This window comes from Crinia signifera, chromosome 8 (assembly GCF_055691185.1).
Source record: "Crinia signifera chromosome 8, ASM5569118v1, whole genome shotgun sequence".
NCBI classification, from domain to species: Eukaryota; Metazoa; Chordata; class Amphibia; order Anura; family Myobatrachidae; genus Crinia; species Crinia signifera.
The window spans coordinates 114767798-114784823 of record NC_139224.1 but is presented as its reverse complement, the minus strand read 5'-3'; the positions used below and the strand labels follow the sequence as shown (position 1 = coordinate 114784823).

The following is a 17026-nucleotide window of genomic DNA, read 5'->3' as shown; positions in this document are numbered from 1 at the left end:
GAGCTCAATCTACCACCCATTTGTGATGTCAGTCCTGACGGATCAGGCATTGTGTATGGAGAACGCGCTGCCTGATCCGGCCAGAGATATATATGCAGATCAACTGATCTGCAGATATATCTACTAGTGTGTACCCAGCTTTATTGCTCCTTGAGGACCAAATTTGGGGTTCCACTGATCTAGAGAAGTGGTTTTCAACTTCAGTCCTACTTTAATACCCCAAACCGGTCATGTTTTGTGGGTTTCATTATTCATGCACTAGTGAGGTTATCTACTGTATATTGCTGGGTCAGTAATTGTCCCATCTGTTGCCTCAATCCTCATGCCCTTTAGGGGAAACTTGAAGGTTGAAAACCCCTGATGGAGAGAATACATTGCTGATGTGACTTTGGTTATAGCTTATACCAGCGGTAGTCAACCCCAATCCTCAAGAGCTACCAACAGTTAATATTGTCCAGGTCTCCTCACAGCATCACAAGTGAAGTAATTATCTCTAACTGTGGATCTTTTGTAATTTGTCAGTGAGCAAAGAGCGCACCTGTGCACCTGCTAGGTGGTCTGGAAAACATGAACTGTTACTAGCTCTCGAGGACTGGAGTTGGCTACCGCTGGCTTATACAAATGCTCATTAACACGTCATGAATGTTTATGTTTCCGTAGATAATGAGCTTTATAAGGGTGGAGTGAGGAAGATTAAGGAGTTTTGGCAAACTAATCCTTCCATGTGCACACTTGTAAATCATTACTCTAATGATATGCAATGGTATAAAAACATGGAGCTTTTCTGGTTTTCTGTATGTTGTGTTTTTACCCGTACACATGAACAATGTATTGTATCCATATTGCAATGGTGGTAACAAGCCTGTAAGAATCCATTCATCATATTCTATATTACACTACTAGTAAGGTAAGCATTGCCCGGAAAGTAAAGTACATTTAAAAGCCCTGACACGCAGCTATTTATTCAAGTCTCTGCTTGCTCTAATGAAACTGTGTGAGCCTTAGATCATCTAATCCCCCTCCAGTTGTTCTATACAATGTACTGTATACATGAGAATCCAGCACAGATTGAAAATTTTACTGCTAGAATAATGTGTTGTTTAAATTTGATCCATGTGTTAAAGGGAAAATCCACCCTATTTGTAACATCCTTTCACGCAATTTCTATTTGTGGCTCAACCCAGGGTTGCCGACCCTCCCGGAATTTCCGGGAGTCTTCCGAAAATCGGGTCCCCCGGAAGGGTGTGAAACCCTCCCGGATTCAGGGGGGACCCCCGCTGACCCCCAGATCGCGGCATTAAAATGGCGCAATCCTCGGGTCTCAGAGGAGGGGGCGGAGCTAAAATGACACAATCCCTGAATTCGCTGGTTTACCAGCATGGGGCGGGGCTTAGTGATGTCATGCTTAAGCCCCGCCCCCTGAGCGGCTCCTGAAACTGTCCTCTCCAGGCTTCTCCCGGAGAGGAGAATAAGAAAGTCGGCAACCCTGGCTCAACCCCTCCCTTGTCTAATCAACATGTGCTCCCCTATAAGTCAGGCTTGCTTGGAATAGGTGTTTAGTTGGCTCTCAATAATCTGTCTTCAGTGGTGGAATTGTGGGTTGTAGGCCAAAGTGCAAAAATATAATTTGGTTCCCCCTCCTCCATCACAACCAGTATGCAACATGGCAGTAAGTGACAGGAAGAGGCATGGGAAGGCAGAGTGTAATGGAGAAACAGTGGGTAATAGGGGCAGCAGTGGGCCCCTTAGACCTCATGGGTCCCAGTGCCTTAAATAAAGAGGCTTTTCCTTGAATATTAGGATCGGGAGTTGCTCATAGCAACCCTCTGAGATCAGAAACATTTCTGTCAATATTCATCCCACATCTCTAGTCATTGACTTTAAACAATGTGTAATTGTATTTGATGTCAGATTACATATTCCAAATTAAGGACACCCAGCTCACTTGAACACAGAACAAAGCTTTACTTACATTATGCAATTTTCAACATAAAAGCAATAGCACCACCCATTAGGAAAGAGCTCCTCATTCTAGATCCCAACAAGGTACAGCTGAGACTGCAATCTTAAGGTGAGTACACATGGGGGCGATTATTGCAAATATCGCTGGAAATATGGTCGCTGAGTGACCATATTGCCAGAGATGGGAGTGTGCACCGGCGATCAATCGCCGGGTGCGCTCTCCCGTTTTTAGCCCCTGAACGGTCGCTGGTCGTCGGAGGATGCTCCTCCGACCAGCGACTTCCACTGCCTCTTCTCCCGGCAGTGTGACATTTTCATCTGCGACCATCTCTGGTCGCAGATGAAAACGGGGCAAAATGATTGCTGAGCAATATATTGCTTGCAATATATTGCCAGCGATCATCTTGCCCCGTGTGTATGCACCTTAACATTGGTTAGAATAAACCATCCACTTATCATCCGTATATGAATGAACGGACGCCTCAGGCTCATACATGGTGTTCATTCTTGTTTAGTTCAGATTAGATAAACAATTATGTTTGCATGATGCCTTTGTTTTTATGACTTGCCAGTAACACAGGCAGTTATTCAAATTACAGAGCCTTATCTATTTGGTTATTAAAATGAATTAATACAAATAATATATACTAGTTAACATTTTGTGATTAGCTAAAAATAAAAAAGGTATGCAAACCTTGCACCAAAATGCTAGTTAACGGCTAATATATGATAAAAGCTTGTGGAATATATAACAGATAAGGCCCCCATACACTGGTCTGACTTCTGAGGCACAAGTTGGACCAGTTTTCCCTTGAACTCTCCCGGTAGCTCCCTGCCATTTTTAAATTGCATTCAAAAGGACACCCGGGTAGCTGCCGGGGGACTTCAAGGCAAGTGGGATGCAATACATTGCACCCGCGATGTGCACCCGACGGCTGCACATACGATTTATCATATGTGCAGCATGTCCGACCTCTTCGAACCGATGTGCACGGGATATAGGATCGGATCACATGGGATGTCAAACACATTCGATTTGTCCAATTTTCACCACATTTCTTGGCCCAATCTGTCTGCCTTTAGACAAGGCATCTTACAGTTGGCTCTAGAAAAAGGTCAACAAAAAACGACACACGAAAAGGATGACATGAGTTTTTCATAATTTTGGGTCTTAATGTCAAAGACATGGACCCCCAGATCGATCAGCATCCAGCGCTGTGTGCTGAGCGAGCTGTTCGCGCCTGTGTTCTCAGGTAAGAAAACACTGGCAATTACTTAATTTATGGTCCCTGCTCATTCTTATTCTACCAGCGATAGCCACGCAACTCTCTCGCTATGGCCCCTACACACAGCGATGTAGGATCATTTTCTAAGTGATCTAGACGGAGCAGAGACATACAATTCACAAAGCATCCAACATATTATGTATCTGCGTTATTCACATATAAGGCATGTATGAATCCTGGTGCTTGTTTTGTTTGCTTGTATTGTGCCACAAAAGCAATTTAATTTCAGTAATGTAAATGCTATTTCCAGGCTGAGTGTGACCTTTTAGCCTTAATATTGCTTCATTTAGACGAGCTTGGGTGGGAAACCTTTTTTGTGCCAAGGGCCGTTTGTATGGGGAAAAAATCCTTTGGGGGCCATATGTAAAGATTTCTCTTACAAATTGTCTTGCAGTAGCTGTCCCACCCTCCGGCGGCTGCCGCTGATTAGGAATGACAGTCTCCGGCTGCTGTTGATCAAGAGGAATCTCGCAAGAACTACCGGCCTCTTGCACGAATTCCCCTGTACTTGACTCCCGGCAAAGCCGCCAGGCGGGTGATCATGCAACTCAGACAGGTTACGGGGGCCTCATAGGGCCCCCAGGCCTGAGGTTCCCCACTCCTAATTTAGAGGATACACTTGGGGTGAGAGAATCAGAAAGTGAGAGATTTGGTAAGAATCTCCACATTTTTTTAAAGCGGCAATCATTTACATTGCAAAATGAAACTGATTTTACAGTGTAAATGATTGCCGCTTGAAAAAACCTGGAGATTTCTTACCAAATCTCTCACTTTCTGATTCTCTCACCCTATTACATTTCACACCTGTAGTTGAAGTCTGTGGCAATAGGACATCATCAGCATATTTGATGATGTATTAGCAGAGCCATGATCTCCTGACCTGGGGATACTGCCTGTGTGTTACACTTATAGAATAGAAGCAGGGATTATAGCACTTGGTAGGAAAGGAGTTCATTGTAATAGGTACTGAATAATTTAATTCCACAATAATCCCTGCCTACACACTGCCTGTTATTGATTACTTTGATGTCAAACATTTCCTTTATTTGGCAACCGTGATACTTCTACTGAAATCACTGGGTCAGAAGTAGCAAGCCCGTAATTTTAGCATTATTGTGGAACCATCTACTACAAACTTGCTGACAGTGACAGACTGGTACTCCAATTTTGCCCTGGCATTTGTGCACGTAGGCCGCGGTGGCACACTGTTGATCGTAGTGTGCTATACCCTGTCTCTGCAAGTACAGCGGTGGGGGGGGGGGGTGGGTTTACAAATGGATATCCCAGACAGGGCAGCCATCGGGTGAAGGTGGGTGGGGGTCTGTGGGGACTCCAGTCCTGGGCCCAGACTGAACTCTAGTATGAAGGGCGCATTGGGGGAATGCCTTAGTAGGGGAACATGCTTAAGGGGGTGTGGGCAGTAATCACAGGAGGTGAGACCAGTTCCCACCAAGGCAAGGACAGTTATAAGACTCCATGTAACTGTACCTTCAATGGAGTAACAATTGCATAATTCAAGTGCACAGTCTGGAACCTGATATAAGAATAAGGGTTGGGGGGGGACCAACACCCCGGACCCCTATTGTCCAGTCCGGCCCTTCTGGTACTTCATCTCAGTCCATTTCGTCTCTCTTTAAGGCTTACTACATCGACCCCTGTGTCTGTAATAAGGTATGCCATTATAACAGTCATGGACAACTGCCATGTAAATCGGAGATTATTGTTGCCTGTCCTTTGCCGGAAAGACTAATACAGAAGTAATGAATGAGCAGCTTCAACTACAGACTGTTCTACAGCTATATACAGTAGGTATCTGTTTCTCTAACACCGTAGTTTCATTATTTAGTAGCTCTTTTATTCTGGGTCAGAAGCTGTGCACTTGAGCATGGTGTTTGTCACCTTGTACTGACTGTAAACATGAATGCTATAAAGATTCCTGTGATGCAGGAAGCAGTGTCCAGTTATCGTGTTGCAGATGGGATAATGTTCCATCAACTGGCATGATGGCAGAATTACAGTGGCTGGAAAGAAAGGGTAGAGAAAGCTGGTGGTTGTGGTCTGTGAGCCTCTAGCCATGCCCCTGGCTGCGGGATTCCCTGCGCACAGCGTTTATTCCCTGCTGCTTAGCAGCTGACAGGGGGGACTCCCAACAGCCCCCCCACACCGCGGGACACTGCCGCCCGCGGGTGGGACAGCGGGACAGGCCCTGATAATCGGGACTGTCCCGCTAAAATCGGGACTGTTGGGAGGTATGCAACATACAGTACCAGCCAGCCATGTATTAAGTAGTGTGTGCAGTAGCAAATGTCATATTAGGCACACCAGGCATTCCCATCCACTGTCCTCAAGGCACACCAACAGTGCAGGTTTTAGTGATATCCAGGCTTCAGCACAGATGGTTTAATCAGAATCACTCAGATACTAATTAAGTCACCTGTGCTCAAGCTTGGATATCTAGAAAACCTGCACTGTTGGTGTGCCTTGAGGACCGTGGTTGGGAATGCCTGATCTAGGGGCTGCACTTGGGTGCCTGGTTTGGTACTTTTAGTCCAAAATGTACCAGTAACAAAATATTGATGGGACCAAATGGATTAAAGTGCAACAGGAGGACTATTGTCACCACTCACTGTATTGGTAGCTGGAGCAAATGCTTCCCAAATGGTTGCATGGATCTTTATTTTGTCAGACTTTGCTTAAGGGGCCTACACATGGTGATGTAGTGCTATGGTGTAGTGTGCTGAGCGATCTAGTTAAGGTCAGATCGCTCAGCTGCACCAGCGCTCTGTGTTAATTGATAAGAAAGGCGTTTCACCACAGGTGATGGCAATCACACATTACCAGGGAAGCCCAGGAACAGAGCATTTTCTCCCTGAAGGAGAGGGTCAGGTAGGCAAGTATGGTGTTTATATCATGGCAATGATCCCATAGTATATTAAACAATTAAATACACATTTTGTGTGTGTGTGTCCTTTAAGCCCATGGTGTGCAATGTCATAACTATGAAAAAAAATACCAAGGAGTAGTAACTGGGTTCCTGAATAAGTGGAAGTTCTAATAGCAGCTGCTATGTTGTGGGGATAGTCAAGCCCCACAGAAGGGAACAACAAGAAATATGGTAAATCGCTGCGCTCTAAATGAATAAGTGAATAAATATTTATAGTGGGATTGTCTTTACAAAACACTGTTTTAATAATCTAAAATTGGCACGTGCATTTAACAACATCAAAAACATAATATATACCAATAGACACATGTGACTATAGCAAGCTGACTTGTTCCTATTATTCACTGGTTACGACCAGAAGATTCATGGAGCAAAATCAATCACAGAATAATTACCAACAACCTTGACCAATGGAGGAGAAGGACAGAGTCCTGGCAGAGGGGGAAATTTACTAAGATGTGTATTCTACTTCACATGTGATGTTGCTATGGACAACCAATCAGATCCTGTCTACTATCTTCTAGACCTGGGGTAGCCAACCCTAGCCCTCGAGAGCCACCAACAGTGCATGTTTTGCAGGTCTCCTCACAGAATCACAAGTGAGCTAATTAGCTCCATCTGTGGATCTTTTAAAATGTGTCAGTGATTAATGGTTGCAGCTGTGCAGCAGCTAGGTTGTCTGGAAAATGTGAACTGTTGGTAGCTCTCGAGGGCTAGGGTTGGCTACCACTGTTCTAGACTGAGGGTGCTAAATAAATAAGAAGTAAATTCTGAATACACAGCTTAGTAAATTTCCACCAGAGTCTGAACAGGGTTTTCTCATGATTACACATTTGATCCAGATGAATGTGAAGTTTGTGGTGATGGAACTGTCCAAATAGATAGCACATGGGTCCAATTGGTGATCATTCAGTGTGGTTGAATGCATTTTTATTCACTTATTCATTCAGAGTGCAGCTATTCGCCCTTTTTCTTAATGTCATAACCTTTGTTGTGTGTATAAGAATAGATGAGTCACTAATTGCACCACCTGTGCTCGCATGTAGCTGGGAAAGTCTGCCTGAGATGTTATTGTAAGGCTGAAGAATGTATGCCTCTGGAATATGCAGCTGAAACTGACATGTACACAAACTGCTGTTACCATGGAAGTGTCAGATGAGTCTATTCTAGAAATGTACACCCATGTATCAAAATCTCCACTTACATCAGTCGTCTATGTGGGTGAGACACTGGGAAATTGGCCTGTTGGCTTTGGGACTCTCCGAAGCAGCTGTGTTACCAGCATAAACTTGTATTACCAGTTGCTGGTTCCTAGATACCTACTCTGTAGTCAGAAGTTGTCTGCATCTATGTTTAACCCTTCATGTGGCCCACATGACTTCAGCTTGCAGGGACCATATTAAACATGCTGCAGGTTGTGTTGGTTTGTGTGTGTGTGTTTAGAACAGAGGGGTAGATGTATGAAGCAGGGATAAAGGAGGAGAAGTGATACGCTGCCTGGTACTTTATCACCGGCCAATCAACTCCTGACTGTTAAATTATAGGCTGGGTTCAAAAAGAGACAGTTAGGCCGGTTTCACACATTCCGGCTCCTGCCGGACGGTGAAATCCAGCACGGCCAGGGAGCTGTGCCGCACACATTAGTTGTGAATGGACACTATTGTGTCCATTCACACGGGATGGCCACGGCTTGGCCGCACCGTTGCAGCCGGATCCCGCCACTGGAAGGGACGGCTGCCAGGCTGTGGCCATCCCCTCCGTGATAAACTACTGTGTGCTGCACGGCTTCCTGGCCGTACGGGTTTTCGCCGCCCGATAGGAGCCGGAGTGTGTGAAATAGCCCTTAGGAGCTGATTGGCTGGTGATAAAGTACCAGGCAGCTTATAACTTCTCCTCCCTTATAACTGCTTCAAACATCTACCCAGCGTATCTAGTTATCTGTGTAATTGCTCATAGTTTCCATCACTCACATTGTGTGTAGATAGAACAACAACATTCTGTTGTAGATTAGACAAAGGTACAAGAATCCTTTTACATTTTAGGAAAGCGTTTTTATCTCACACATATATTTACATGTTTATTTAAACTTAATTCATTTTAAATAGCAACCTAGCTATGCCTGTACATGTTCCTATGGAGAATGGAACAATATATTGCATTTATACAGATAGGAGAGTCTCTGTGAGCCAAACATTGTAACAATTGCAGCAAAGATGCCAACATTGTCTCATAGGTTTCAGAGACACTGCTGTAGGGAACAGGTGCTTCTGCAACAAGTCTGCTATTCTCCTAATATTAGTATAGATTGTTATTATTGTTATTATTATAGCTATGATTCCTCAGCACTGTGTAACAAATATGTATTAGTAGTAGAGCCAATTCCCGAACAGTTTTTGCAGTCTATGAAAATTTCAGTAATGCTGCTTTCACACCGCAAAACCTGCTTAGACCAGGTATTTAAAAAGTTTTTTTTTTAAACGGGTCAGAGCAAGTTTAACCCCTTTCACACCGCATCTAAATACCTGGTCTAAAGCAGGTTTGTGGTGTGAAAGCAATTTTGAAAAAGCCATCCAGAGGAGTCTGTACCCGACACCCGGCTACAATATAGCGCCCAATGACCCCCTCCCCTCTCCTTACAGTATAGTGGCCAGTGCACCCCGCAGAATAGTGCCCAGTGTCCCCCCCTTCACCCTGCAGTATAGCGCCCAGTGTCCCCCTTCACCCCGCAGTGTAGTGCCCAGTGTCCCCACTACACCCCGCAGTGTAGCGCCCAGTGCCCCCCCTTCACCCCGCAGTGTAGTGCCCAGTGTCTGACTGGTTGTCTGACTATTCCCGGACTGCAGGAAGAGGCCAGCTGTGCCCTGCGTACAGGCTGCTCTGCCATGTGCCCGATGCTGCTGGGAGGCTGAGCTGAGGTAGCCAGTTACCGTTTTGAAACGGTTAAAGAAGGCAATATACCGGGTAAAAAGTGCAGTCTGAATGGGGCATAACTGTGAAGCTTCCACTAATCTGCCACTCAGACAGGCTGATTAAGGCTGACGCTGACATCACAGACCAACTGTTACAATGCAGGTGTGGCAGGCATGGTATCAGGCACACCCAGAAAACGACAGGGGACCTCCCTCGATTGCCAGATTCCTGTCAGTCAGTCATACTTGCCTACCTGACCCTCTCCATGTGGGAGAAAATGCTCTGTTCCTGGTCTTCCCTGGTAATGTGTGATTGCCATCACCTGTGGGGAAGCTGGATAATTGATAAGAAAGTTGTTTCACCACAGGTGATGGCAATCATACATTACCAGGGAAGTCCAGGAACAGAGCATTTTCTACCTCATGGAGAGGGTCAGGTAGGTAAGTATGGTCAAAGTACGTTTACAATCCATACGCCATAGGTTCCCAAACGCGGTCCTCAAGGCACCCCAACGGTCCAGGTATTAAGTATATCCATGCTTGGCCACAGGTGACTTAATTAGTAACGCAGTCAGTCTGATTTAACCATCTGTGCTGAGCCATGGATATACCTAAAACCTGGACCGTTGGGGTGCCTTGAGGACCGCGTTTGGGAACCTATGGCGTATGGATTGTAAACGTACTTTGACCATACTTACCTACCTGACCCTCTCCATGAGGGAGAAAATGCTCTGTTCCTGGACTTCCCTGTTTCCATTTTCTGTAGCTATTCACCCTAGTGCATTCACAGTGCGTACGGACCAAAGGGAGGCCATTGGTGCAATTGCCATAGATGGTTGCCATTGATGGCAATACTGCAACCAGCCATCGATACTATTAAACTATGTGATGGATGACCATTGATAGTTTACCTATCGATGGTCATCCATTTTCCCATTGATATAGGGAAACCATCTGGTTCTCCCCCATCGATGGCAAAAGTATTCACCATCGGCCATCAATGATTTAGAATCATCGATGGCCATCCCATGATCGCTCTATTTGTGAACCATTGATCAACTCTGAATCAGTCCCAATGATCCCTATTCCTAGCAAAAGGAAATGTGCGGCTGAACAAGATGGACCTCAGACTTATCTGAAGAACCCAAGAATATTTAAGGTGCCCATACAGTGGTGCAATATACAGGCGATGTGGTCACTTTTTATGCGATTGCGGCGATCATTTGCATAAAAAGCATCCAAATCGCATGCATTTGACAGCAGGTCCGTTGCGATGCGCAGTTCTGTGTGCATCGCATTGAAACCTGCAAGTTGCACCGCCAGCAGGAGAGATATATTGGATTGTAGCCAAGCCACGCAGGCTTGGCTGTGATCACAGACTATATGTCATATGCAAAAGGACCGCATATGGTATATTGCATGTGATCCTGCCTGGTCCAAGGCGGCTCAAGGGGGGATTGTCAGAGACTTCACTGCTCAGAGAAGTCACCCCAGTGTATGGCCAGCTTTAGTCTTATTTGTGTAAAACAATTATCTGCCACACAAACACAGATCCTGTTTACCAGAAAAGGGCCTGATTCAGACCTGTTCGCTGGGCTGTGAATATTTGGAGCCCAGTGATCAGGTTAATGCCACATCTCACAGAAGCTAATTCCCACCCCTGTGCATGGTTGCAAATTCATTTGCAGCCATGCACACAGGCAGAAATCCAATCACCGTCTAATGGATTTCCCCCCATTGGAGTGCAAAGTAAGCCAGGACTTACTCAGTGCTGCAATGGCCTTGGAAAGAAGGAGGCCGCTGCGGAACGCCTGCATTTTCTGCGCCCCCCCCCCCCCCCCCCCCCCGATGATCACCATGACTGAATTGGGCCCAAAGTGCTATTTATGCTCCTCTGCCACAGGCAGTGCGAATGGTGTCCGGGACGTAATGTAAGCTTACTGTACATTGTACTACTTAAATAATTACAGGCAATAGCAATGCAATAATAACAAGATATTAACAGATTCATTATAATCATGGTGCATAATTGCTAGTCTTCTAATAAGAAGCCCATACTAATTCTCTATAGTTTATTACCTAGAAATCTGCTGACTGTCTTTTTTAAAATTACAGTACAACTAATATATCATTGGCCAGAATTATAGACTCTCAATGTTGTTGTTGTTGAGTAGTGTTGAATTCTACCTATACACTGTACTCATAATAAGATAGAATTATGTTAGCCTGATGTACTAACATTACTCAGAGTCTGTAGCATATTTTCTTTCCTTGACGCGCAACAAATCGTCTTCGTAAAAGTCTCCAACCATTATGTTTTAGTTCTGCCCATAAACTAAATGCTTTAACAGTGACCCAACAAAAGAGAGCTATGGTGCTTCATAAATTCCTCTGACATTCCAATGGTCTTCTTACTGGATAGTCTACAGCCGTTCCCAGTTACCAGAACACCCAGCAGGTGCACAGGTGCAGTGTTTCACACCTGTCACATTGTAATGATCAACAGGTGACATGTAAAATACAGTATGATGTGTTTAGGGCCCTGACAGTGGAGTTTGAGAACAAATGGTCTGTAATTTGAGTGAAATTAATGATATAATAAAATTCCCATGCTAACAGGAGTTTATCTGTAGATGGGCGACCTGTGGTTATTAATATATTATAATTATTGCCTTAATGTACTGGGAGAAATAGTATTATGATTTGATTTGATTTGAAACCTTCTTCAACTAGCCTTCTCTGGAGAGCAATGGCTCACCAAGGCTTATCATCTATTGTTCTCAGCTGCAATACAATACATAGAACAATACAGTAGGGGATTAGCAGAAGTCCGACAGCTCTGGCTCACTTAATCCTATTAAAGGGCTAGATGAGGATAGCTCAGTGGCGTAGCTAAGTTTTGGGCGCCACCACAAAATGGCCGCCCCATACAGCAGACAGTTTCAGAGAACAGTGTGCTATATAGGGGTGGGCATTTTGTGGTGGTCCTCAGCAGAAGAACAGAGCCGCCGGGACCAGCGAGATAGGTAAGTCTGCGAGGGATTGGGGGGGGGGGGGTGTAACTATAGCACCGCAGCCCCCGGCGCCCTCACATGCAGGAGCGCCCCCCCCCCGTGGTGGCGGGGGCTGCGGTGCTATAGTTACGCCGCTGGGATAGCTCTATCTGTATACATGGCTGCCATGAAAAAAAAAAAGTGGGGTCAGAGGCTGACAAAGGCATCTATATAAACTAATCGGCTGCTGGGACTCTTTGTCCTTCCCCAGGACAAACGTTCCTGCAGTCCCCCTTTTTATTTGGTATTACACATATTGCCAGTCCCCCTGGCAATATGTGGTACGGAAATCTGCTCCCATAGACTTCACTGTTCAATTTTGGACATAAAAATCAAATAGTTAATAATTTACCAAAGAACTATATGATGTCAATATTTATCATTTTATGATATATATTTTAAAGAAAATGTTCCATGGTCCAATGTACAGTAAGGTGAAAGGATTCTCTAAGCATGATTTGGAAGCCTGGTAGAAGCAAAGATGGTAAGAGACATTCAAGGACCTATATATATTGTATTTCGGAATGACATCATGTGGACTATTCATGTTCCAATGCTCCACACCATTCTTAAACAAACACGTGAGGCTGGGTCCTAAGGGAACTACTTTCTTTTTTCTACCGTCGCTGACATTACTGTTACGTTGTTCCAATCTGACAGGCTGGCAACTAGTATGTTTATGAAGGAGCCCAGACCATACACTCTCTAATGGTTAGGCATTCCTCTGTGGTGGCTAGCCACACCCCCTCTGGAGGCTGGCTTCACTCCTACTGTATGCAGGGTCCCCCACCACTGCATTCCCCTGGTGGGCCCTTCCTTCTTAAGGTGTGTACACACTTGTACAATTTAGACTATATTACAATTTAGACTATATATACAATTTAGACTATATAGTGCAGGTCTGCACTATATAGTATATGCAGCCAAGACTTTCTGGCTGCGATATGGGAGCGCAAGGGTTAAAACCTGTTCGATCCAGATGAGATTTTGACTATATAGTCAAAATCTCATGCACATTGTACAAGTGTTTACACACCATTAGTCTGACACTGGCCACACTGAAGCTTGAGGTAGCTCGTATCTTCTCAGATAACCACAATTATTGTTTATTTATATGGCGCCAAAAAGGTTCCGCGGTGCCTGACAATACACACAAACGTGACTACATTTTCTCTGTGGTAGATATACAATGTTGAATTTATGAGGACACATCCCTTTTCCATTGAAATCCAGGGTCCAACCCAGGTTTTGGGACACCGTTTGAACCCTGGGCAAACCCAGTCAGACTCAATTCAAACCGCACTGAAGACCCTGGTTATGGCTGGTTTGTGTCATTTACACTGCACACGTTTGTCAGCTCTAGGAGATGACATCATCGGCAAGTGCTAGTGATATTACTCCCTATGCATTCGGTGGGACCCAGGACACCCATTTACACTGCCTATTACCTGAGTCCAACCCTGCTGACTATAGGATTAGATTAATGGGCCATTGGACTGAAGTTATTTTTTGGGACTCCTATACACTGAGTTGCAGCACAGGTTAAATTAACTTGGAAAAAACCCAGGTTATTGCGGCATTGAAAAAGGTGGTATTGGTATTACTATTACAGCTGCTCAGTAGGGAAACATATAAACCTTCACTGAAACAGATGAGCAGACATTGCCAAGAGGAATATGGGTCATAGGGTCGACAGTAATTAGGTTGACAGTTAATAGTTCGACCACTATTAGTTGACAGGCAAAAGGTCGACACACGAAAAGGTCAACAGGCATTAAGTCGACATGGTCAAAGGTTGACACAATCAATGTTGACATGGAAAAGGTTGACATGAAAAATATTGACACAACTTTTTTATGCTTTTTGGTGACTATGTCAACCTAAGTCGACATGGACAACCGTATAAGTGCACCGCTTCGCTCACCATGTTTCGAGCACAGTGCCACAGTTCAAAAAGAAAAAAGAAAAGGAAAAACTCATGTCGACCTTTTGTGCACATTGACCTAATGCACGTTGACCTTTTGCCCGTCGACCAATAGTGGTCGACCTATTGACTGGCATTCTGTCACACTGTAGGTACCAAAAATTCCAACACAAACATTCCTTGAGACCTGAGCTCCTTTGTGATTTCATAATCTAGTATCTGTATTCTATTATTATTTTAAATTGTGGGAAATAGGATTTATTTACAATCTCTAATTGCTCAAAGTGTAATCATGTGATTAAAAGCCATGTTTTATATATGAAACTAGTATTTTAATTTGTTTTTCAGGATAAAAGGAAGTTACAAGAAGAAATTGCTCAAAGACGCCTTAAAATTGAAGAAGAAAAATTAAGCCTGCATCATTTAAAGGTAAATAAATTATGCTAGAAAACGTCTGTCCAATTTATTGTGTTTCTCTATTATTTCTCCTAAATAGTGACAGTAACATTAATTTGATGAGTTTTTTAAATTAATTTAGAAAGTGAAAAAATACACATTCCTGGGTATTGTGTTTTTATTGTGTCTTTATTTGTAGCTGAAATGTTATATACAGATCAGTTTTAGGGGGTAATTAGGTCTGGTTGTATTCTGAAATGTACTTATTGGTAAGTTGTACATGGGCCTGACCCGTACTGTCCCTTACTGTGCATGGGCCTGACCTATATTATCCCATACTGTGCATGGGCCTGACCTATATTATCCCGTACTGTGCATGGGCCTGACCTGTATTATCCAGTACTGTGCATGTGCCTGACCCGTACTGTCCCGTACTGTGCATGGGCCTGACCTATATTATCCTGTACTGTGCATGGGCCTGACCTATATTATCCCATACTGTGCATGGGTCTGACCTATATTATCCCGTACTGTGCATGGGCCTTACCTGTATTATCCCGTACTGTGCAAGGGTCTGACCTGTACTGTCCCTTACTGTGCATGGGCCTGATGTGTGGGCCTGATCAGTTCCCCATGTCTATCGTATTAATGCTACTCATGTGTGAAACAGAAACTTAGAGGGGCCTACAGAAAATTTAGAATGTTGTTTCCCAGATTTACATAGTAACATAGTAATTAAGGCTGAAAAAAGACATTAGTCCATCAAATTCAACATATCTAACTTGTAACTACTGACTGTAGTAAGCCCTAGCTATTGGATCCCTTAGTGGCCAAAATGCATCCAGTTTTGATTTAAATTCATTAACAGTAGTTGCTGTAATCACACCCCCACCGGTAATGAGTTCCAGAATTTTACTGCTCTAATGGTGAAGAATCCTCTTAATTCAGTTTGGAATTTCTTTTCCTTGAGCCTCAAGTATAGGTCTGTTAGTAAACAAGTCATCTCCCAGTTCCATATGATTCCCAATCCTGTATTTGAACATACTAATCATATCACCTCTCAACCCCCGTTTCTCCAGTGAAAACATATTCAGCCTGGTTAACCTATCTTTGTATTCTAGTGATTTGAGACCTTTTACTAGTTTAGTCGCCCTTCTCTGTACCTGTTCCATTTAGATTATGTCCTTTTTAAGGTGCATGCCCAGAACTGAACACAATATTCCAAGTGTGGTTTCACCAATGCCTTGTAAAGAGGCACTATCACATTGGCATCCCTTGAATCCTTTTAATGTGTGCCAGTGTCCAGTCCACCGGTTCCAGTATGTATAGCTGCCTATTATAGCCCCCACACTCCTCTACGTGTTTCTCATCCTTATACAATAATCAGCGGCTTCCTCAGGAGGAACCCTCCTGAGGAAGCCGCTGATTATTGCATAAGGTGGACAAACGCGTAGAGGAGTGTGGGGGCTATAATAGGCAGCTATACATACTGGAACCGGTGGATACTCTTGGATAAGACTGCATACCATTGGACTGCATTAGCTGTCGGAGTGCTCCACCGGGGTCTGGAGGCCGTGACCCTTACCCACTGCGGAGATTGCCATAAGTATACTTATATCGTACATCATGTGCACATAGGTGGGACATACCCTGTTGGAAATACTCCACTAATATACTAACCTTCTGAAAACACACTAATGGAAACTAAATTGCATGCATGCATGCACTAACTTTTAACTCAGAATATTTGAGGGGATTCATCAAATTGAGTGTATATTGAACCGGTTGATTGCTGCTGATTTTTATTGATTTAATTTTTTTATATGTATAAAATGTTAGCATAATAAATAAGTACGTTATTCTGGACAAGCGCTGTTCCTATCCTTTTTTTTTCTTTTTCTGTTTAGAGTGCTAAGGGGTATGGTAATCCCCCTTATTAGCAGTGCAGAATATTACAATCTGCCCTTGGAAATTGCTTTGCAACACGTAGATTTCCCTAATTATTCCTTTTAATATTTTCCCCAGAATGGATGTAAGGCTGATCGGTCTATAATTTCCGGGGTTAGTTTCGCTACCTTTTTTCCATATTGGTACTACGTTAGCTATGCGCCAGTCCCTTGGTACCGTCCCTGAGTTTATTGATTCCTCGGTTACCTTCCTTAACCGTTTCCCGTTCATATAACTGTAGAATTTTATGGGATTAGATTTGCTATCTGCGGCTATTTTACATGCAGTCTCTAATTTAGCCATCTTGATTGTATTTTTACATTTCTTTTTACATTCTTCATTTACCTGCTAAGCAATTGGGTCTGTTCCATTGCCCAACCTGAATTGTGTGACATTTGCAGTGAAAAGTTTGTGCAGTGGATGTTATAATAGGAGGTACTATATTGTGGCACAATATGAACTGGGGCACTGTATTGTGGCATAATTTGAATTTTGTAGAGCATGCTAATGTGCCACAATATGAACATGGGGCACTGTAATGAGGCATAATATGGACCAATGGTACTGTATTTTCATGTGAATTGTGTATACTGTTTGGGATAATA

At 43.8% G+C, this 17026-nt stretch overlaps 1 protein-coding gene across 1 annotated transcript in view; it reads left to right on the top strand.

Annotated features, from left to right (window-relative positions):
- Positions 1-17026, top strand: part of PALMD (palmdelphin) — a 58012-nt gene that overhangs the window by 2170 nt on the left and 38816 nt on the right. The window contains exon 2 of the mRNA XM_083157050.1: positions 14427-14507. Within this exon, the coding sequence (XP_083013176.1) occupies positions 14427-14507 (81 nt within the window). The remainder of the gene's footprint in view (positions 1-14426; positions 14508-17026) is intronic.